A 22,957-nucleotide genomic window follows, 5' to 3' on the forward strand; every position below is an offset into this window, starting at 1 on the left:
TTATGTCGATGCTGTTTTCCCAGTCCAATCTGTTCTGCTTGGCAAACATGTCTGGCAGGAAGCCTGTTGTTAAACATGTACAGTAAAGGGGAGCTGCCAGGGCACTGAATTAATTGAAAGTCTTGCCTCGTTCTTACCTAAGGACAGTTGGCAAAGTCACCGCGTGAAGGACTTGAGGCCATAAGCTGTTGAATTATGCAAGAGTGGAGCAGCTTGTTCCTTCAAAGCATGAATCAAAAGTAGAAGCACACGGGCGCATTGAGGGTGGATGGTTGGTTGGATGGGATGGGTATGGGAGCGTTCAGGCGCTAGGACCCGTTACACGTGAGCGTATTATTATTTTGCCAGAGGGTGGAAACGGTGAACAATGAGGGAGCTGACTGGTAGGAGCAGCAGAGGAGCAAGATCTGAGACCCCCCTCCTCAAACCCAGAGTCCCTCCGGACCGACAGTCAAAGCAGACTGACCGGCAGACAGTGAGAGCAAGACGCAGAGCTGAGTTTGGAGAGAGTGGGCACATGTGGATTGGTCCATGCATGCTGCAGAGAGCAGAGGTTTGCTGAGCCCCCTGCGTGGATGTGAGTGAATGAGTTCGCCTCTGTGTGTGTGGTGCTGAACTGGGTCATGCGGACCACTGGAGGAGCGACAGATAAACACGCACCCTCCTCCCGCTGCTTGGCAGGTTGACATGGTGGGCGCTCAGAGGAGGGATCCCAGCCTGTGTCCTCATCTCAGCCTCCAGCATCAGATGATGATTTGATTTAATCCGCCTCCGAAGAAAGTCACAAACTGAAGAGCATCGCCAGAAAAACAGGGCAGAAATCTTTTTGGGTGGGCAGCAGCAGGCGAAGCACAACGACGAGATCTCATCCGAGCTTTGTCGGCTCTGAAACTGCAAGGTTCCGATGTTTTTAAGGGACCTGTTTGGTTTTCTTATCATTTTAAACTGATCGATAACTTCCTTCAAACGAGGAGATCCATCCATCGGTTTCCTGCGGAGCCCAGCGGATCAGAGCGCAGCAGCTCTGCTTGCCGAGCGGATGCAGGACCATGGAGGAGAGAGACAGGTCGCCAGCAGGTGAGTGAGTAGCCTAACACCTAGATGCACCCTGGGGTGCATGGAACAGGTTCAGTCTAAAAGATGCTTCAATCTGCAAAGAAAGAAACGCAGAGAGCCAGAAATAAGGATTGGGAAATGTGTGTCATCCTTGGTTTTTGATTTCTTTTTTTGAATGTTGTGCAGTTTTTATTTTTATTTTAAAGAGCTTGGATTTTAATTGTTTTCATGAGGCTATTTCTGATGATGTGAGTAACTTTGTGTTGTCTGAACTCTCATGGACAATATTCATTATGAATAATAGATTTGCCTATAATAAAGCATCTATGTCAGCATAACAGCATGCAGCTTTATTTACCATAGGCAATGATTAACTCTAACTGATGGTGGAGCTGCGACTTAATTTCTATGTTCACCCCAATCTCTTGTGAACCCCGCACCTATTTGATTCCTACTCTGCTTTTGTGATTTGGTGTGTGCTGGTTTGATGCGAGGGCATCCGAGGGGGGCCACTTTTAAACGCCCTTTTATACTTGGTCCAGGACGGACAGGTGATATCTCATCGTTATCCATCTATCTTATCTATCTTATGCCATCTAATGCATTTAAATGAGCAGCTGACTTAATAGAACAGACCCTGTAAAAGCAAAGCCTGGATGCTGGTGGTATAATGGACTCTAAATGAAAGGCAACAGCAGCTAATTCACGCAGATTTGCTTTTGTCTTAAAGAAGCAGCAGTAATGACTAAGGCTTTTAAAGGAGTAGCTCATCCCAAAATTTAAAATAAAATTCAGTGTCAAAGTGGCTCTACCTGGAGCAGGTATGTGTAGTATTGCCTCAAACACTGTTAAAACCTTTGACAGACAGAAACAGTTTAAACATCAGCAATTATACTAAGCATTCAGTTCCACCTGGATTAATCATGCCATTTAATATGCATGACAGTGGTAGGAAATGCTGCTCTTTTGACATAAGTAATCAAAAAACAAACACAACTTAAAGAGCAGACACATGCATCTAAGCCTGGGATCTTAACTGAGTCTACTTAAGCCCACTTCCTTCAAATGCTCCACCGCGAATTACATAAGCAAAAACATCATGGGAGTTGATAGAAACATCCCAAACATGGCCTGCAGAACTAGGAAGGCATAATCAGGAAGGCAGGATCTGCCAACAAATAAAAGGACTGCAATCTTTATATGGAAACAGCAGATCCCAGACAATGACCCATCCAATAGTTGGCATATACACACAAGTTTAACCCACCATTGCCACCTACATAACTCAAAGAAATGCACATATAATGTACAGTTTTACAATTAATACTGGCAAAATAGTGTTCCAGTAAAACAACATCCTACTGACATTGTAATCAGTTTAATAAAAGGAAATCAGACTCAGAACAGAAGAAAAAGGATACAAACAGTCAATTAGGACATATAGAGGACATTTTTTACTCTCTTGTTCTCTCTTACTGGGTGGAAATAAAGAAACAAGACATCACATAATGTCTATGCATTACATCCTAACCTGCCATTATGTTAGTGAGACAACAGTGTAATGATGCCCCCTGTCAATCAACGTTCATAATGTGTACATGTGTGTGTGTTTGTGTGTGTGTGTCTGTGGTACAAATATAATTGTTGTCGATGCAGAATTTTTATTAATTTATTTATATTTTCCATTTGGCCTATGCTAGTTATAAACAATCATAATCAGTGTCTGAGTCTTGGTCTTACATTGTGTCCTATACTTGCTTACTTGCAATGCCTAATATCTATGCAATTAATGTATTGTTGAATTAGAATTTAATAAGAGAGAGAGAGAGAGAGAGAGAGAGAGAGAGAGAGAGAGAGAGAGAGAGAGGTTAATTGCAGTGTCAGCAATCACCATTAGTGAATTGACTTTGATTAGAGGCTATTATACATGAGCAGGATTGCAAATTACCATATTCTGTTAGTTTGCCTAGAAGTGGAGGGCGAAATGGTCTGAAAAAAAGGAGCAGTGTCCTCCTTAGTGATGCTCTCACATCATTTAGCCACACCCCCTTTTAGACCCCATTTTCTGAGCTCATAATAGAGTCACATTTCCCCATGTATTTGACATCAAAGGGACATATGCAGTCTACAGCATATGGTACAAAGGGAGTGCTGCTTCAATTCAGACTCACTGGATTTCCCCAATCCTGCTCTCTCTCTCTCTCTCTCTCTCTTTCTTTCTCCCCCCCCACCCCTCTTGTCACATTGGAACTTGAGGCTACTGGACTGTGAAAGAGTGGGGGTTAGGTACAGTGTGTTCCCTGGGTATCTTATTGCAGAGATATTTAATTGTGGAATGATTTTTGTGCAGGTCATGATTACAATGAGTGAGATGATGACATTGCTTATGATGGCATTTCAATTCAGGTGTTACAGTTTCTAATCCCAAAATCTTAATTCCAAACTACAATATGTATTTAATCTGCAGTGGAATGATTTTGTTGTTGGTTTATCATTGTGCCCATTTTTTCTTTGATGGTCGTTTGTGGTCACTGCCCATTACTAGAACCAAGTGTCCTTCACCTCCCATAGGGAGTTTCCACCCTTAGTCATTGTAAGTATCCCTTGGGTTATCCCTTCCCAGTTTTAGGTCATCCAAGCAAGAGGCCAGTGGCAGCATTTCCGCCAGCAGGCGGTAGCTCCATGGGATGTGTGGCATACAGTAATTAGAAAGATAGAGAGAGGGATGATGGGAAGGAGAGTAGAGGTGAGACGAGTCAGGGACGGGTTGCATTCAGCCCCAGTAGGGATCCTCCACATGGACAGCCAGGCAAATCTGAGAGGGGGTGATTTGTCAAAGTGAGTGCCCGTGGCTCAGGCCACTGGTTCACCTATCACAGCACAGCGGGAGGTTTCTTCAGCCGTGTGTTGACAGAAGCACGAAACTCTGACGTTCTGTGTAAGGAAGGTGATTCAGTTTTTTTATGCCCAAGTAACAGAGTGTCCTGACTGCAACTGGCTATCACGAGGAAGCCCATTTGTTTTTTTGATTAAATGACAGATTGTTTCAGATCACAGTCATTTGTTTTTATTCTCACACTGAGACAACAAGAAGAGGGACAGACAGATAAATACATCTATACGTGTGTCTATGCGTGCAGTTGTTTTCTCTCAGCCAGTGAGAGAAACCACATCAGTCACATCGTATTTCACGTTTTCACTTTGACCCAGAGGCAAGGCATGTTGGGCATTTTGACAGTAAATTGGACACAGGAGATCAGTCTTCACCCATAATGACTCTTCTGCCGAGAGCAAAGCAACTAGTCCATTAGTAATGGAGAGAGGTAGAGACGTGCGGCAGGCTCTGCAATCTATTTCTTTCATTAGTCCCTTGTTTACATTTTCTGGAACAGACAAGAGAGAAAGAGTAGAGGAAGTAGGAAGGCTGGACTAGAAAGGACACACTCTGTGTGTAAAATTGATGACATGTTTTGTGTAAATAAATACATACGTTAAAGATGAAGATGCAACATCAACACCATTGCATACATTTTTATCTTTTTTTCACAAGTACAATTTATCTCCTATATGTGAGTCAGTATTCATGTTTAACCTAACCCCTGTGAAGTCTTTTTGTGCTAATCAATGTCATGTCACAACTCATTGCAACTGTATCACTTGCATAGTTTACACCGGAATAACTCACTGAATACACAATTATTGTCTCCGATGAGAGTCGTGTGCAATACCACAGATATTTGTCCATCTGCAGGCTCTGTTTCCTGTTAATGAATTGTTAACGTTACTACAGTTAGTCTTTGGAGAACAAATAGCCCTGTTTTTGAAGACAACCTTGTAGTTGTAAGAGTCTATACAGCGGTACTTTGAGCTAAATGAGCTAAATGCTAATCTCAGCATGCTAAGATGCCCATAATACAATGCTAACATGCTGGTTTATTAGGAATGATGTTTACCATGTTCAACATCTTGGTTTTGTATGTTAGCATGCTAGCACTTGCTTACTAGCACTAATCACAAAGTACAGCCGAAGCAGATGGGAATGAAGATAGTTTTAGTTTTAGTTGTTTTTGCGCCTGTCTCTTTAAGCCCCCCTCCCAAAAAAGCCCAGTGTGCTCTGACACCTGGGGAATGACTGTAACGGCACTGTAGCGGCATTTTCTATCTATATATAGTATGGTTGTGACATCACAACCATACAGAAGACCTGACGGCTCGTTTAAAGGAACTGTTTCTGAATACTGTCTGTGTGCATTTCTCAGTAGATTGAGTGTTTTGATACTTCCATAGTATTTATATAGCACCTTGATCTGCCTCTTAATCAAAAAATACATGGAAATCTGACTTTTTACAATATAGGACCTTTAGGATCACCACAAGTATTACAGTTCATAGTGAAAACATGGGAACATGAATGTGTGTACCATATAGTATTTCATGGTAATCCATCCAATAGTTGTTGGGGAATTTTCACTCAAAACCACAAACGTGAACTTGTTGGTGCTGGGAGGAAAAGTCAGGGGATGACCAAAGTCAGTAGGATTCATCCTCTGGAGATCATGAATTTCTGCATACAATTTCCAATGGTTTCCAATAGCCCAATATTTTCATCCAATAGTTGTTGAGATATTTTAGCCTGGACCAAAGTGGTGGACAGATCAACCAAGCGGCATAGCAACATTGCCATCCCTGGAGCCATGCTAGCGTGCGTGGGAAAAAAATAAAGCTTTTCTCTCAGAATAGTTGAAACCTGTGCCACCTGAAGTCAACAGTAAGAAGTAAACCCAAAAGTGTAACTCTCAGAGTTCAGAGACTAAGAACACACCAGCCACACACTGAGGCTGTTAGGAGACAGTTGTCAGCGGCATCACAGGATAACTCTCTGTTCTCAACTCCAGCTAGGTGTTTATAGAAAAAAAGGTCAACTGCCTCAGTAGTTTAATCTCATGTGTGACACGTGGAGTCAGCCACAACCGGTTTTCAGATGCTGTGGTTATTAGAACGTGAAACAGGATGTTTTGCCTTTTTCCGGAAAAAAACAGGTTTTTAAGAGGGTTACACTGCGAATACACTCAGCTCAGTTTGAGTAATTGCAAAAAGGAGCGAGATCGCCAAATCTGTATTTGAGGGGAAATTAGTGGCTGGAAAACAGATTGTTGCTGCTGAGCGAAAACCTTCGATCTCAACTTTTCAGGAATTCGAAAATTGTCCAATTGTTTTCAGGCTCTCCTTGTTTTCATTTTTTAGTGCTTATTCATTGAGATTTTCAAACTTTCGTTTTAGACACTCAAATGTCATGCTTACAGATGATTGACAATGAGTGGGACTGGCTCAAGAACCCACACACATTAAAATGTGCCGCAACCCACATCTTCATCTGCATGTGGAGCGTGTTGCTGTTACCTTGTCTTTAGCCGCTTGAGAGTACAGGAGAGGAGCAGAGGGCAGCATGGGAGATCAGTGAGGCATGTGTGGCTGTGGTCGAGCACGAATGCTGAGTCGTGCGGAGGCTCAGCTGCTCCCTCTCAGAGGTAGGAACACAAAGGGCTTTTGATAGAGTGTCACTGACTGCTATAACAGACCTCTCTGCCCTCCCTCACATACACTCACAAACACATCATCTTCCAGAGACCACATACAGTAACTTCATCACCACACCTCCAGGACACTACACTGCAGTTTCTGGTTCATATTTACAGTCATTGCAGCTACGGAGAACACCGTCTCCCAACCACTCATCACATTTCAGGCCTCCTAATCCAATTCTGCAAAGGAAATGAGTGCAAAGCATCCTGCGTTGTTGGGTGGGGGGGTTGCTTTTGTCTTTGTTGGAGCTGAGTAATGTGATTAAGATCCATGCGTGACTGCTGCACATTCTGCCCGTAGAGCTGACTGGAAGAAGTGCCAGTAAACAAGTGCTCCCTTCGTTCTCCTTCGTTCTTGCTGATAGAGGCTATGGGGCAATGCAGGGTGGGCGGTCAGAGGAAATGTTCTTCCAGTCTGTCTGTCTGTCCTGTTTAAGTGTTGGACCACAAAATGATCTGGATAATGAACTTTGCTGTTGACTCGCTGAAGGCTATACAGTTGGCACGCTCAGAATGAGTAGGCTGCAATATTCATAGTCTTTTATATAAGCATCTTAGTTCTTATGATAAAATCAAGAAGCAAGTGTTATCTACAGAGAAACATACGGACACACCGGGCACTTTCTATTTGCAGTGTTGTTTTTCTTCTCTTCGACAAAGAGTGATGAGCCAAGAACACAAGGCTGCAAAATGGTCGCATCCTATTTTAGTTTCCGCCGGCTATATTTAGCACTCTCTTCCCACAAGATAACTGAGGAACCTCGACACCTTCAGAACAAAACCTCCTGTGCAATGTTTTCATGAACTGTACATTAACTACTGTGAATTAATTCAGCTTTTTTTTATCACCTGTCAGTCAACTCAGACACATTTGTGAAGCTCTCGTTTAAACCAGTGGTGCTGAGAAAAAGGCTGCAGGGAGACGAGAACGAGTGAAGCAGTTGCCTTTGAATGATGGATGAAAAAAGACCGTCAGCAAAATTGTTTTTGCTGATTTCATGCCTATTAGTGTGCGTATGTGTGTGTGTGTGCTGTGCATGATTGGATGATTACATTTGATTATGCGTGTAGAAAAGGGTGGGGGGGGGAAGAGAAGGGTGAGATCATTAGTGCTATCCACTTCATTTCCTCAAAAGGTCTAATCATTTGTTAAATACTTTTATCATTTGCTCAATCACTGTAACAGAAGCTCACCTGCACAGTCACTCATTCCTGATTTTTTATTTGTTGTCAGTTGGTACATCTAGTCTGTCTGACTCCATCTGAGCTTGAAATCAAGGACCCGTCCACACGTACCAAAACGATCTTTTTTTTACCCGTCTTCCCTGGATTTGTTTCAAGAATAGTTGCGTCCAAACGAATCCACTTGTAAATGACTCAATACGCTACTGCATAGTCCAGGCCAATAGGCGGCGCTGTTTCTTCTACAGGAATTCACCAAAAACGGAGAAGAAGAGCATAGTTACTTCCACTTCCCATCATAACATGACTAGCTAGATTATAACGTTCTCTTAATACATCCGTGGACTATAATACCATACACCACTGCCGCCGCAAGAAAACGTGTCTTTGTTTACATTGTATAATGTGCTGTTGGATTGCTTTTTATTTTGCATGATTGCAGCGCGCTAGCAGCGAGCTAACGTTAGCTAGCTCTAACATCGGCAGTCAAACAAACAATGATCCATGAATGATGTCTTTTTAATAATCTATACGTTTTTCTTGCAGTAGCCTTTCTACAATAAGCCATGGTAAAAGTTACTATAATTGGTTCAAGGAGTTTATAAGCAGACAGATTAGCTAGCTAGTTGATAAGTTGTCTACTTCCACTTTATAAACAGATAGCCATAGCAGCTAACGTTAACGTTACTTCGCTGCTGGAGCGGTCAGCTACTTTAGCGATGTTTAACGTTGGCTACATAACGTTAGCAATATATCTTGTGTAGAATCTAGAGGGAAGTGTCAGGGAGCAGAGACACAGTATTTAGATGAAGTGAGCTGGTTTGACCATGGAGATGGGACATGCTCGCTTAGCTTCACCGCAGTTGTGGGCGTCAGCGGCCGTGGGAGAGGGTGTAAAAGAGGGGTGTGGCGATGACATCATCGATACGGATCCGTATTTACCATCCATACGAAGCCAAACAAGAGCCATTTTCGGATTTTTACACCCTGAGACCTTGTTTCAAAAAAGTGCGTTTTCAGGCAGTGCGTTTGCAGGATTTGTCTGGACGGTCGGCCCAAACGATGCAAAACATGTGCGTTTGCACAAAAAAAACTTTTCCGTGTGGATGGCCCCTAAAGCAGCTGTATTTTCCTTTCTAGGATCAGTTTGACCTAATTCAAACTTGGCACTTCTGAAAATTAATAACTTTTTTTTCAGCTTCAGCAATTTACATACCTTATCACTGTGCAAACCAAACGTATTTTCCAGGCAGAAATAAGCAACCTCTTTTCTCTCAGCACCCCTGATTGTTTCTACTCTTGAAAAATATATATGAATAAATCTGAGACAGATGATCTGTGGCATGCCTTACCGGGTTTTTATATATATACTTGGAGCTGTCGGCTCTCTCCATTTGTTCCATTTTTTAGACCTTCTAACTGGCCATATTGATTTTTCCATAGATGTCTGCCAGTAAGTGCTTTCTGAGACCAGCCATATCTAAAATCTGGCCAGAGTGATCTAGAGGGACAGCAGGAAGTCCAATACATTAACTGAAAGCACTTTTCCTGTTGATGCCTTTTCTGAATTGATTGTATGGAAATGAAGGTCTGTTAAAGCCTTCCTGATGTAACCACCCATTGGGACACAATGTACAGACAAGAATATATGGATGTGCGCCAACAGGTATAAATATAATATATATATATAATATAAAGAGTTTTCTGTCATAAACACATTCTTATATTGCCTGCCATCTTCAAAGCAGAAGAAAACCTGACCCTAAGCAGTGTTTTTTCTCTCTTCATTTAGTCTGCCCCACAGCGTCAAGGCGAGCCTGTCTCTTTCTCCATCTGGGCCGGGACGGGTGGGCAGTGGCGGGGGCTCCCCTACATCCAAGATGGGCTACTATGGAGGGGTGCCTGTGGAGGACATGCAGGCCCTGGCCATCACTTCTCTGTCGGCAGCAGATGTAGCCAAACAATATGAGCACATCCGCGAGCTGGGGAAGGGCACGTATGGCAAGGTGGACCTAGTGGCACACCGGACGCAGGGTGAGTTATCCTTTATCTATAAAGCATAAATACAAAAATGTCATTTTGGAAAGCAGATTGTTCAGATTGCCACATTGTGCCAGCATCTCTAATTTCAGCAGTTAAAAGGGTTTGTTAAGGATTTGTTTTAGGTCTAGTGTTTAATCCTTGGCTGTAAGAAAATCAAGGTTAACTGACTCAGCCTGAAAGCGGTATAATTGTAAAAGTAGTGCAGAATGAGGCTGAGAAGGCAGCAAAGATTTTAAGTGCTGTGTGCGTGCTAAACATCCTCTGTATATCTGCAGCTGTGATCATGAACAGCTGGTTGTATAGGTGTAATGGAGGTGATATTCATTCACTGTACATGTTTACAGAAATGAATGTAGCAGCTGTTACAAAGACAGGGTTGGGTAGTTGAAAATCTCTCCACTCCCTTAGAGTGTCAGGTAACACTTCCAAATTCACTTTGGTTGCTTTGGATAACACTTGAAGTGTTTTGGATAGTAAAATGTTGGCAGTACTTATTTGATACACCAGACCTTAAAGGTGTCCGTCTACATTTGATTTTTCTGTTTTTTTAGGCACCAAAATGGCGCTGAAGTTTGTTACCAAGAACAAGACGAAGCTGAAGAGTTTCCTGCGGGAGTACAGTCTAACCGGCTCACTTAGTTGCAGTCCCTTCATTATCAAAGTCCTGGACGTGCTCTTTGAGACGGAGGACAGCTATGTGTTTGGACAAGAATATGCCCCCGCTGGGGACCTATTCGACATCATCCCCCCACAGGTAAAGCAACCATGCTTCCTTCCACCAATCACAGTCCTCGTTCAGCCAGAGCTGCTCCCATCAGCCGCCATGTTCAGACAGCGGTTTTAACAAGCTCTCCTGGGATTGGAGCCTTGTCCTCGTCCTGGTTTTCTCTCCGCGCAGAGCTCTCGCTTTGCTTTAGAGCTATTTCAGTTGATGTGCTTGACTTCAAGGTTCTTCTAAAGACTCATTAAAAATGTTTGCAGCGGAATTCAAAACTGAGATTTTTTTGTTTTCCTTTTTGGAGCGTATCACTTTTCACCCTGTACTTCTACCACTCAACATAACCATCGCCTACTTTTTTTAACTGTACTGTAACCTACTCACCACAAAGCTCTTTTCTGGTATCACCTCCCATAGTCTCACCTCCTACACAATGTACTGTATCTATTAGACTGTATTAATTCAAATATTCTCTGTTTTTTTCTGTCTTCCTTTCTCCAACACTTTCTCCTTCCCTCCACTCTCCCTTCTTCAGGTGGGTCTGCCAGAGGAAATGGTCAAACGCTGCATGCAACAACTGGGCTTGGCCCTTGACTTTATGCACAGTAAAAACCTGGTGCATCGGGATGTCAAACCTGAGAATGTGCTCCTATTTGACCGCGAGTGCCGCCGCATCAAACTGGCTGACTTTGGTATGACCCGACGCGTGGGAAGCCGTGTGAAACGGGTGAGTGGCACCATCCCCTATACAGCGCCAGAGGTGTGCCGCGCTAGCCGTGCTGAAGGTTTCCTTGTGACCACCAGTCTGGATGTGTGGGCGTTCGGGGTTCTGGTCTTCTGTATGCTGACAGGCAATTTCCCCTGGGAGGCAGCGCTGCCGGCGGATGCCTTCTATGAGGAGTTTCGGCGTTGGCAGAAAGCAGGTTGTCCTGTGGGGACGTACCCGTCTCAGTGGCGCCGTTTCACTGATGACGCCTTGCGCATGTTTCAGCGGCTGCTCGCTGCTGAGCCGGAAAAACGTTGCGGAGTCAAGGACGTCTTCTGCTTTGTCAAGTATGAGCTGGTCAGCGAGCTCAGGCGCAGAGCATCTTGCCGAGCCAAGAGAGGTGAAAGGTCAAGTTCGGGAGTGTGCACTGGCAGTTGCACTTCCTCGTCGTCCGCCACTTCGTCACGTTCCTCCCACAGACACCCCGAGCCCTCAACCCCTCCAGGAACATCCTGCCTGCGCCCGGCACCACTTAAACGCAGTGTCCTGTCCGACCCGCTATCTCCCAGAGAGGAGTCTGGACAGCACCAGTCTCCGAGCCGAGACAAGAACAAAAGCCAGATGATGATGGCAACTGCCATCGAAATCTGTGTGTGACCACGTGAATGTTAGCAGCGGAGACTAAATGGCTTTTCACAGTAATAACAAAGCTGTGAAGAGGTGTTAATGACTACCACAGAGACTCCGGTGGAGGAAAAAGAGAGTTAGGCCTAGTTTAACCATGAAAGAGAAGCTCAGGATCACATCCCCAGCTGTGCAAATGGACAACATCAATCAGCGGTACACACGTGGACAGCTTATCACTGGCACATGCCGTTTAGGTTTTGATTTGTGACCAAAGACTTATTCCCAAGCTGAGAAGCCGTTTAAGAGTCCGTTGATGTTGCTCCTCTCAGCAGCTCATCCTGCCATCCAGACATGTGTGTTTTCTGCCCATACACTGTGGTGGTGCTAATTATTCTATAATTACATACTCCATAAGAAAAACGGCTTTTCTCTTCTCTCTCATCACTCCATGTCTCTTTACTTCTGTTTATGTTATGTCTCTTTACTAGTGTTTATTTATCTGAGACTATAAGCTCCGGGGAGGCCAACACTTTATCTGATCTGGTGATGCCGTTCAGTCGGAGCCCGGTGTTCTGAGGGCAATGTACGCAACATTCGATTGCCATTTGTCAGACTTCCTGCCAACTTCCAATGCATAAAATTTGTCTTTTTTCAAGAGAATGTGTTATAAAGAGAAAAAAAAAAAAAAAAAAAAAAGGAAACCATTATGTAGCAGTTTGTATGATCATGTCGGTGTCTAGACTTAGAGACATAAGCATCTCCTCAGGACACTTCAGTGGGTCACTTCCTGTTTTATTATTAATGAAAATCCATTGCCTGGATGAAACACACAGCTGCCACTTCTGAATTGCTGTCAATGAGATTCCTTTCCAATGCGACAAAGTAGAATACAGGGATGGTGCATTTTCTGAGGTAAAAGGGTGGTGAACAAAGAAGAGGAGAAGAAGTGTCTTTTTATTGTTTCTTTTCTACCTGCTGTGTGTGTTTGGATGTGTGTGTTTCAAATGCTAAAGCACAAGATATTTTGTAAAGGAGAACTCTTAGTTAAAAAACTACGCCTCTATATTGTAAATAATTTGATATTTCTAGGAGTGCCCCGTATTATCAGGTAGTTCAACTATGTAGCGGTACTAGTTTTCTATGATAGGGATAGGGGTTTTAGGGTTTTACAGTCACTGTCGGGGCAATGCAATGTATGTAGCAACAAAGTATGACAAAATGTACAGTATATATCACAAGAAATTAAATTATTTATATAGAAATATGATCAAGAGCCTGTCACAACATATAACATGGTAGCAACAGCTGTTTTTTCTTTTATTGTATTTGGGTTTCATCTGAACTGAAGCAGTTTTCAGTTTTCTGACCCAGGTATGACACACAAATTGGTGAATAGATGCCACTCATTTCTGCATTTTCCTGTCACCATATCCTTATCATGAGCAACATCCATTTCCTGTGTAAAATCATTGCGCTTCCTGGCTTCATTTAATCTGCGAAAGCTACAGAGGGGCTGCTTTGCAGGTCGACACCTTCACAAAATAATATGTTGTTGCACCCACTTTTAATATAATCCTCCTGACTCTCTTTGGGAATTCATCCAAATGTATCCGTTGAATAGCAGATCCCAGGTGTTTGTTATCTGGAGGGATTACTTCTGTGTCAGCTAATGATGTTCTGCGAGCTGAAGATGGACCCTGACCAGGGCACTGCTACAGATTCAGCCTCCAAAGAGATACTGCTAATTAAAAAAAGCATCTAAAAAGCAGAGTATGTTTAATGTGAATGCTTCAATGTGTCATTACCATTATTTTTCTTGCTTGAATTGCACTACTGGTTATGTCACCCAGGTGTGTCGTGTCTATGACAGTGTGTGTGTGTGTGTGTGTGTGTGTTTGTGTGCTTGTCTTTTGTCTTCACGTTCCTTTTCCCCCCCACTCCTCCCATGACAGCCCATCAGCTCTGTTGCTATAGTGACAGTGCGGGTGCTCCACTGGTTCGCCTTCTGTCCTCTACTTTAAAGTCAAGTCTGATTAAGTCCAAATTAAACAAATGGTCACCAGTAGCCCACAGTTGCTTAGCTTATCATACTGGATGACACATTTCTGCAGGTACACATTTTCCTGTATTTTATGAGTCAGTTCACTGACCAAAGTCTTTATCCAGTCTCTTCAGGCATAATCAGAGCTGATGGTAGTCCTCATCATTTTTCATGTTTCTTCTCATCCTTACTCTTGATTCTGCAAAGGTTATCTGATTGAGGCTGAAGACTTGTCAAAGGGATTGATTGTATGCTGAGATGCTGGCTGCCTCAGAGGATCTGTCAAAAGGTAATCTGTCAGTAGATTGTGGTGGAATGTGAATTAGCCCTGCCCTACATTTTGCTATTCTGTTTACGTAGGATTTACCCTGAAATAGACAGGGATTAGATGGACGGTGTGCAAAAGGTAAAATAATGCAACTAAAACGTAACAAAACTCAACCTAACGTAATGCAAAATAATGTAACTCAACACAACATGGTGTAACATACTGCAAAATATGAAATAACCTAAAATTATGTTAACGTACCATAACATGCGGCATCATAACATGATGCATCATAACATGACGTATCATAACATGCCACAACATAACATAACGTATCATAACGTGATGTATCATAACGTGACGTATCATAACGTGACGTATCATAACGTGACGTTTCATAGCATGACGTTTCATAGCACGATATATCATAGCCAGTGGCGCAACTACCCAGTGTCAGAGGGGTATGCAGCGACAATTTTGGCGCCCCCCCCCAAAAAAACAGTAAAAAAATAAAATAGAACTCCTACCTGATGTCATCACTGGTCTCATCTCTACGTGATGCCAAGGCCGACTTCATGTCTGTCTCATTCACTCATTGCCTGTGTTCTTCTCCACTAAGACATATTGTCAAACAAACATTATGTAATACATTTTTCATTAGTTTTCCATATCAATAATATTAAGAAATGAATCTGTTGGTATCAAGTGGCTCCCCCTACATCCCCCTGATCCACCATTCTCACACCTCAGCAGCCTCAATTCAATTCTTAAATCAGCCTAGTGATAGCATCTGATAAGACAACTATTATGCAGTAAGGTTGTGCTGCTGTTGAAATTACATTTACATTTTGTATTTTAAATATTTCTATGTTTTTCATATTTATTTATTTTTCTTCTTGTTATTTATTGTGCACGCTACCTTATATTTACCAGTTGTTATTTGACCTTAATAAAATTGAGATATGTCATGCATGGGATTGGTACCATAGGGTTTAACCAAAATCTAAATGTAGCTATCAGCAACATTGGTTTGCATTAAGTTAGCAAACACTAGCCAGTATGTTAACATGAATATTTGCAAGCCTTCAAGTTTGGTAGAAAATATATGCATGATTCCATGGTAAACCAGAGTTATAGCATTAGTTATGTTTTCCAGATTATTGTCATTTATTGTACATGCTACCTTATATTTATCAGTTTTCAGCTCAGCAACCTCAGGTTTGCATATTCTAAGCTAGCCGTTAACCCCCATTTGGCTGCTACATTCCCAGTGTTAGCAAACGCTAGCTAGTCTGTTAACATGAATATTTGCAAGCCTCCAAGCACAGACGTCAAACTTTAAATCCTACCTGTTGCCTTTCACCATCCACTTATTTAACTGCTGTCGCATCCCTTGACATGTCATCTCCTTTACCCTCTAACTTTTTCTATTTTAAGCCCCAACAGCTGTTTTGTTTTGCTCTTTTTCCATAGACGGCAACTTACTACTCGTATGCTCGTACCTGCTCACTAGGCGCTCACGGCGCGCCCCCCCCGCTCCCCCTCCCTCTTCTATGTCAACATTCTATGATGGAATCTCATGAGACAGGGCACCTACTCTAGCCTGTTAGTCCTCTAAAATGTTATATAATAACATTGAGGAAATGCAGAAATGATTTAGAAACGCACTACAGCAGGTAAATATTGAAAATACCAAAAAAAAAAAAAATATATATATATTGTTTTTTTAACGATCGCTTTGGCGCCCTTCATGGTGCTGCGCCCCTATGCGCCGCATATAGTGCATACCCACTTTTTGCGCCACTGATCATAGCATGTCGTATCACAACATGACGTATCATAACATGACTTATCACAACATGACTTATCACAACATGACGTATCACAACATGACGTTTCATAGAATGGTGTATCATAGCATGTCATAAAAACATGGCGCATCATAACATGCAGAAATATAACATGAGGTATTGTACCATGATGTTACACAGCATAACATAACTTGTGTATACATAGTAGCCCCTAACTTGACAAGTGTCACAGTGTTCTGATGTGAGCAGCTGTGGCTTTATCAAACATTCTAGCCATTAGCATCATTAGACCACTATCAGTAGTTGCAATGTGCAGTGCTGTTTCTCATGGACTGTTATGACAGGAATTGTAAAGTTTAATGATGAGGTGTCAAATTATATCAAGTTTTACTGAAGCTCTAGAGAGTAGCCTCCTGTTTACTCAGTTTCTCCTGATCCAATGATCAAACTCTTTTCTGCCACCCAGTGTTGTTGTAGAAACTAATGTAAATACTGTATGTACTGTGTCTATAACAAAACAAAACAAATAAACAAAATGTTCATATACTGTATGTTGAAATAAATTTATGCACCACATCTTAAGGCTCCAGGGTATTTTTGTGGGTAGTAGAAATACTGTGGTGGTATTTTTTTTGTCTGGCAGTGTAGACAAAGCTAATTCAGCCCAGCTTTGTAAGGTCCCCAGTCTGCACATTAGATGAAGGTCAGCTTGAATCACATGCAATTTCCCGAGGCTTTGGTCTTGTTCACCAGCATGCCCCCAGACTATTTTAATATGCAGACTTTCTTCTGAGAGCCCAATTACCACATCTGTAGATAAGAGTAATCTGCTGCCCTCAAAGAGCAAATGAGTTCAAGGGCAGTTAGAATATGGCACTGAAGATGAGAACAGTTATCAGCCCACCACCCCATCATACTCAGCTGTTGTGTCAGAATGGAGGAGTTTAGCTCAAGTTGTTATCAGACTGATTTGAGACAGTGGCGGTAAGCTGTGTTGTATCTGCCACTGTGAAAAGCTAATCAGTTGAGACAATGCAAGAGAAAGGAAAGGTCAAACATGACACGCATAGCTTGTGTAGTGAGTGGAAGCTTGTCCTTTGTGATAGCCTGTTCTCTGCCCTTAAAGGCTACAGCAGCCTAGTGTCAGTGTAAGAGTCCTAATTGTGTTAGCGACAACACTCAGCTGAGAAGATGGAAATGCTGACTGAGCCAAAACGTAAATAGATTTATTGGAGACTGCACTTGTATTTAAAGGGTTAAGTCATCCAAATCACAAAAACACATTTCCAACATAGATCCCACATCTGCTATTTTTTGGTCAAAGGTCCCATATTCTTTACGACAGTGCAGACTCAGAGAGCGCAGATGTGGAAGCCCCGGAAATGCTAACCAATCAGAGCAGACTGGGCTTTTTTGGGATGGGAGCTTAAAGGTCCCATGGCATGAAAATTTCACTTTATGAGGTTTTTTTAACATTAATATGCATTCCCCCAGCCTGCCTATGGTCCCCCAGTGGTTTGAAATGGTGATAGGTGTAAACCGAGCCCTGGGTATCTTGCTCTGCCTTTGAGAAAATGAAAGCTCAGATGGGCCGATCTGGAATCTTGCTCCTTATGAGGTCATAAGGAGCAAGGTTACCTCCCCTTTCTCTGCTTTGCCCACCCAGAGAATTTGGCCCACCCATGAGAGAGAGACATCATGGCTTTCAAACGAGCAAAGTGGCAGTTGGTCAAGGCCACACCCTCCTCCTCAATAGCTACAGACACAGAAATGGCACATACTAAGGAAAGCTCATTGTGGGACTGGCTCTAGTGGCTGTAATTCTGCACCAAGACTGAATTTCAGGAAAGAGACTTCAGATACAGTATTAGGGGATCACTAAGGCCTATATAAAAGCATCCAAAGAGCACCATGTTATGAGACCTTTAAAGAGACAGGGTTTCAGACAGAGGGTGAATACAGGTATATTCAAATAGGTAGTAGGAGAAAAATATTGCTTTTTTTTTTATACATGTTCTAGCAGAAACCCAAAATACAAGTATAAACCTGAACCTCACCATGATATGGGACCTTTAAAGCCTCAAAAAAGGATGTCTGACTTGTCAAGATATTTCACAGACATGTTGCTATGTTACTGTCTATATAGCTAGATACCAACAGGGTTAAGTAGGAAGTAGGTTTTTTCCCCCAATTGGGCTGAAATGACCCTGTAAAGGTTCAGCAATGCTGGATTATTCCTTAGCTGCAGCTTTTAAAAGACCGTCAGCTAAACCAAATTGATTCCCAGGATTGGAGGATCGGAATGTTAAGCCTTCAGTAGGTGGTCCAGGAGCATGGACAGCTAGGAAAGTGATCTGCCTGGATGCAGCTGTCTCCATGAGATCAAGTGTTAAATCCTTGTCAGTCACACTCTCCCAGCAAGGGCTAATGTAGGTAACATGAGGCGACTGTGTGACTGATGGTGAGACCATTCACTGTCCTGAGTCATGTCACCATGATCTCGTTGACGTATAACTTGGACAAATGTGACAACATTTCAAGTAAGTGCCAGACTACCAAAACAATGTCATACTCTCGACTTCATGCCACGATGTTATCGTGGCATGAAATGTTTGGCAGAAAAAAAGGAGGCTGTCAAATCCTGAATCAAAGTGCACTCAAAGAAAAATAAATAAATCAGGTGCTCTTGCAGCATGTGCTCCAAGTGTAGCCGAATTGTTTAACATTTTAAAGATGTCACTTTTAACTTTTGACAGAGAGGGTTCAGCTCAAACATCTGGCTGAGCATATTGCTCACGTTCAAATTCTTGAAATACTGTATATCGTTTCCAAAGCTCTTTCACACATGAAGATGAGGACAGCTTTGTGTAAACAGAGGTGCCAGACATGTAATTACTGAACATTTCTGTCTTGCTGGTGAACAATAAAAAGATGCAGCTGCTGTGTGCTTAACATAAACCTCCTATTGTGGTTTGCTTCGATGGAAATTCAGCGGTATAAGTGGGCGAACAAGTATAGGCGAAGCATTCTTCTGGATGTTGAATGCATAGGAAATAAAAAAAAACAGATATTTTGAAGTTTTCCAAGTGGCATTCTGCAGAGTAATGCTTATTTTTAACACCTCGGGGAACACACTGTACAGTATCAAACTTCCTGCGTCACCTCAGCTTTCTGCTCTGCACCTACAGATGAATCACTCTGAAACCGTCGGATGCACCATGAACTATTCTTCTGTCTCTGATGTACTTTGCAAAACAGCTGCAGGCATGATGCTGGAAATGCAGCCGGAGACTTGAAAGTCGGGGAACTCGAATAGCAATGGTGATCTCATCCAGAGTTGATTGTGAAGGGATGTTTCCCACTCCCTCAGCTCTAGACTCAGGCATCATGCAAAACAGTGTCTGGTCACAGCTGGAGAGCTGGGAAGGAGAAAGGAAAAGGCATAGCAGGGATGGCGGAGCAGGAAAGGATGTGGGACAAATGTGTTTGTGTGTTAGAGAAGGAGTCACACAAGGACAAAGTGTGTACACCAAATGTTCAGAACAGTGGAGTCATTCAAAAATAACCTTGTTTATTCTGACCTTGCTCGGTTTTTAGGTCGCTGCAAACCTGTATTACACATCAGAAGCCTATTTGTGTGTACTGCATGTGTGTTGTATGCCACTAAATGTTGTCAGTGCCAGACATAAACTCTCAGACAGTATGTGTGGTCATCTGCCACTATTGCTATAGCAACTGAGACGATCCTAGTCGGAAATTCTTGTTTTAGAAACCAGCACTATACTTGCTGTGGAGCTATGAGCACTTACTGAGTATTTGATTGTGCTTTTGCTTTGTATTTTCTTTTAAATACTGAAACATTTTGTTCTTTATGTTGAGTAGGTGTTTTGTCTACAGCACGGATGGCTCATTAAGCTAGAGGATACCTGTTTGTGCTGCATTTTAGCATATCTGTGCTTCCTCTTCAAAGGCAAGCATCAAGTACAATCTGTACTGCACAACAGGCCACAGTATACAGTGCTGTATGCTTATTATAGACAGTAATGGGGTGTTGAGTTGGGAACCGGAGGGTTGCTGGTTCAAATCTCAATATGGACTGGTAGCTGGAGAGGTGCCAGTTCACCTCCTGGGCACTGCCAAGGTGCCATTGAGCAAGGCACGAGGCAGCCTGTCCATCGACAGCTGCAGCCCCCTCACTCTGACATCTCTCCATTAGTGCATGTATAGGTACTGAGCATGTGTGTGTATTTCAGGCCTGAGTAATAACAACAGAGTGAAAACATTGTAATTTCCCTTGAGGGATTAATAAAGTAAAAATTATTATTATTATTATCCAGACATGTTTAATTTAATGTTATACTGAAGATTGCCACATCAAATTAGCTCTGATCCCGGGTGTATGATACATAATGAATCTAATCCCAGATTTCAATCAAAGTTGCTGTGGACATTCATGGTCCATAGAGTATGAATCATAGTGTTTTTGATGACCTCCTGATCTGTCCCCATCTAAGATTGTAAAAAAAACACATAAAATATCCCAAAGCTAAAGCCTTGCATCTTCTATCATAATCTATGAACTTTCCTCTCATGCAACCTACAGGCCAAAAAAGTCAATGTTATCATATCACAATCCATCACAATCTTTTAAGCAGATCCACAGATTGTATGGATACATTTAACAGCATTATTAGATGCATTTTAGATGCACTATGAAAGCATACTGCAGTGTAATTAAAGGGATCATAATATAACCACAAACCAACATTAAAACATCAAACACGTTTCTGAATAGCAGGTGTTTATGTAAGCCAGGGGACAAAACATTGTAAGATGTAAACATGACTTTGATGTGATATGCTCTGATGGCCACAAACTATGTTTTAATGCTTGAATTCAGAAGTCACATTTGAATTCTGTCAATCAGGAAGAATCCGGTTTGAGACTGTTGTGGCTCCAAATGAATCATGACCCCAGGAAGCGTCATAGTTTCATTCTTTCACCACTCAGGGCAGAAATTATCCCTGCATTTTGAAAGGAGGGGATCTTGTATGCGCATGGAAAGGAGTGATAAAGCTAATCCTCATAAGTATAAGCGCAACGTGATTGGTTGATGCCTTTATTCGCAGTGTGAAAGCTCCGAAAAATCAACCTCATTCAGAAAAATGAATATTACGTGGCAAAAAGCCTGTGTGAAAGTAGCCTACTCATGCCAAAAACAAGAGTTAGAAAAAAATATATTGATGTGCGAATTAATTGCACGAAAGAAAATGCGCCCAGTCTATAAAGGCCATTAATAAGAAGATTGATACCACAATTTTTTTTAAATATTAGTTGTTTATTAATATTATCTGTCAGTAAATATTAGGCTACAGTTAGCGGCCTGTTAGCTTAGCCTAGCTTAGCTTAGCGTAAAGACTAAAAACAAGGGACATTTTCCATTTCCAGTCTTTTGGCGAAGCTAACTGACTGCTGGCTGTAGCCAGATATGAGAGTTATAGCCTATGTCAATCTTCTTATCTAACTCTCAGCAAGAAAGCGAATAAGTGTATTTTTCTAAATGTCAAAGTATTCCTTTAAACATTATAATAAGCATGTCATGTTGACATATCAAAAATATGTAATTCTTCACAATGTTATTGAACGTCTTAGGGATGGTTTTACCTTTAACAATGATGGTAATTTTTTTATTTCATTCCCCTTAACTCGAATAGTTTTTTTCATGCACCCCTCTGGCCCAGAAAGACTTTTCCCATAGACTTTGCATGGCGAAAGAAACTTCTATATTTCAGCGGATCATTTTTGGGGGGGTACATCGACTTACCAGCCCGAACACTTAAAGGGTCCTTGTTTAAAAGTCACGTTTTAAACATGTTTAACATTCACTAGGAGCCGAATCCAGAGTTATTAAACTAGGCACGATGAACGCGCATGATGAACGCGAGCAGACAAACACCACATAATAATTAATCATAACTCAAAACTATTGTTTTTTTTCTTGCCTGTAAACAGCACAACTTCCTTTTGGATTGTGGTAGACAATGGCATCGTCCGCATGTCATTGCCAGCTTGTAAATTGCAAAGACCCCTGGGATGCTGCTCAAGCGCTTCTCATAATCAGTGTCGTTACTTTCAATTATCTACTAATGAGTTTCGGTAACAAGTGGGGAAACAAGAGGTGCAGCTGTGACAGAAGAATTACAGCTCGCGGCCTCGGCAGAGATGATTCATGTCCACCACAATTCCCTGATAGCAGGAAAGCAAACTGCCATCTCCAGCTAAACATGGGGGGGTGGGGTCTTATTTGGCTAAAACAAGCACAGAAAAATCATTTCCCCTGATTATAAACAGACCCGAGCAAGATTTATTTTTTGGAAGCCAATACTTGAGCTGCCCACCTCGATAGCCGTGACATTTAACAACAAACTACAAGGATGGAAACACTTTCCATCAATGCTTTCATTTGCAGCCCTGTTCAGTGACTCCCCTCCAGTCAGTCTCTCAATTAGTGTGAAGGGTATTTAAGACAGCTGCAGGGATATGATTTTATATTATTGAGAAAATAGCCTATTGGCCAGGATCGTCTCCCCTTGGTGAGGTCCACTCACTGCATGCTATGGTTAAAAATCACTGAAAACATTTTCTGCTTTCCAGTCATACTGTCATACTATTTCGTATACCAGAAAAGATTTAGTATGTCCCAATACATAGTATGTCAAAGGCAGTATGCCAAAAATACCTGGACGTCCTACTGCATCCGGTCAGATTTTGCAGTATACAAGCCAGCATGCTTCTCAGGCTATTCTGACCCACAATCCTTTGTGCAGCATATAAGAGCATGAGGTTCAAAGTTAATGTTATGCAATGTTATAAAGAAGAAGTATGTCTCTATTGTACTGTATGCATACTGCAGGCAGCAGTAC

The 22,957-nt window shown here is 42.1% G+C and overlaps 1 protein-coding gene and 1 long non-coding RNA gene across 3 annotated transcripts; one reads left to right on the top strand and one right to left on the bottom strand.

Annotated features, from left to right (window-relative positions):
- The first annotated feature begins 973 nt into the window (after window positions 1-973).
- On the top strand, window positions 974-13,605 carry sbk1 (SH3 domain binding kinase 1). 2 transcript variants are annotated; one of them, XM_028568755.1, is made up of 4 exons: window positions 974-1,077; window positions 9,613-9,854; window positions 10,415-10,617; window positions 11,117-13,605. In XM_028568755.1, exons 1-4 carry the CDS (start codon window positions 1,040-1,042, stop codon window positions 11,942-11,944), a joined length of 1,311 nt encoding a protein of 436 aa, XP_028424556.1. In that variant the 5' UTR covers window positions 974-1,039; the 3' UTR covers window positions 11,945-13,605. The 2 variants fall into 2 exon arrangements, with proteins under 2 accessions (XP_028424556.1, XP_028424557.1); XM_028568756.1 differs by lacking the exon at window positions 974-1,077 and adding an exon at window positions 8,894-9,486.
- LOC114548721 (uncharacterized) lies at window positions 13,156-15,720 on the bottom strand. The gene is made up of 3 exons (XR_003691395.1): window positions 15,573-15,720; window positions 14,751-14,837; window positions 13,156-14,234 (listed from the first exon to the last, which is right to left on the bottom strand). It is a non-coding gene; the product is annotated as an uncharacterized LOC114548721 (long non-coding RNA).
- Window positions 15,721-22,957: the final 7,237 nt, after the last annotated feature.

This window comes from Perca flavescens, chromosome 21 (assembly GCF_004354835.1).
Source record: "Perca flavescens isolate YP-PL-M2 chromosome 21, PFLA_1.0, whole genome shotgun sequence".
NCBI lineage: Eukaryota > Metazoa > Chordata > Actinopteri > Perciformes > Percidae > Perca > Perca flavescens.

What these genes read in the sequence shown, in the direction of transcription:
- sbk1 (XM_028568755.1), top strand. Translation starts at nt 1,040, where the DNA reads ATGCAGGACCATGGAGGAGAGAGACAGGTCGCCAGCAG. An exon ending in GAGAGACAGGTCGCCAGCAG is followed by an intron (nt 1,078 to 9,612) that starts GTGAGTGAGTAG and finishes CTCTTCATTTAG; the next exon opens with TCTGCCCCACAGCGTCAAGG. An exon ending in TCGACATCATCCCCCCACAG is followed by an intron (nt 10,618 to 11,116) that starts GTAAAGCAACCA and finishes TCCCTTCTTCAG; the next exon opens with GTGGGTCTGCCAGAGGAAAT.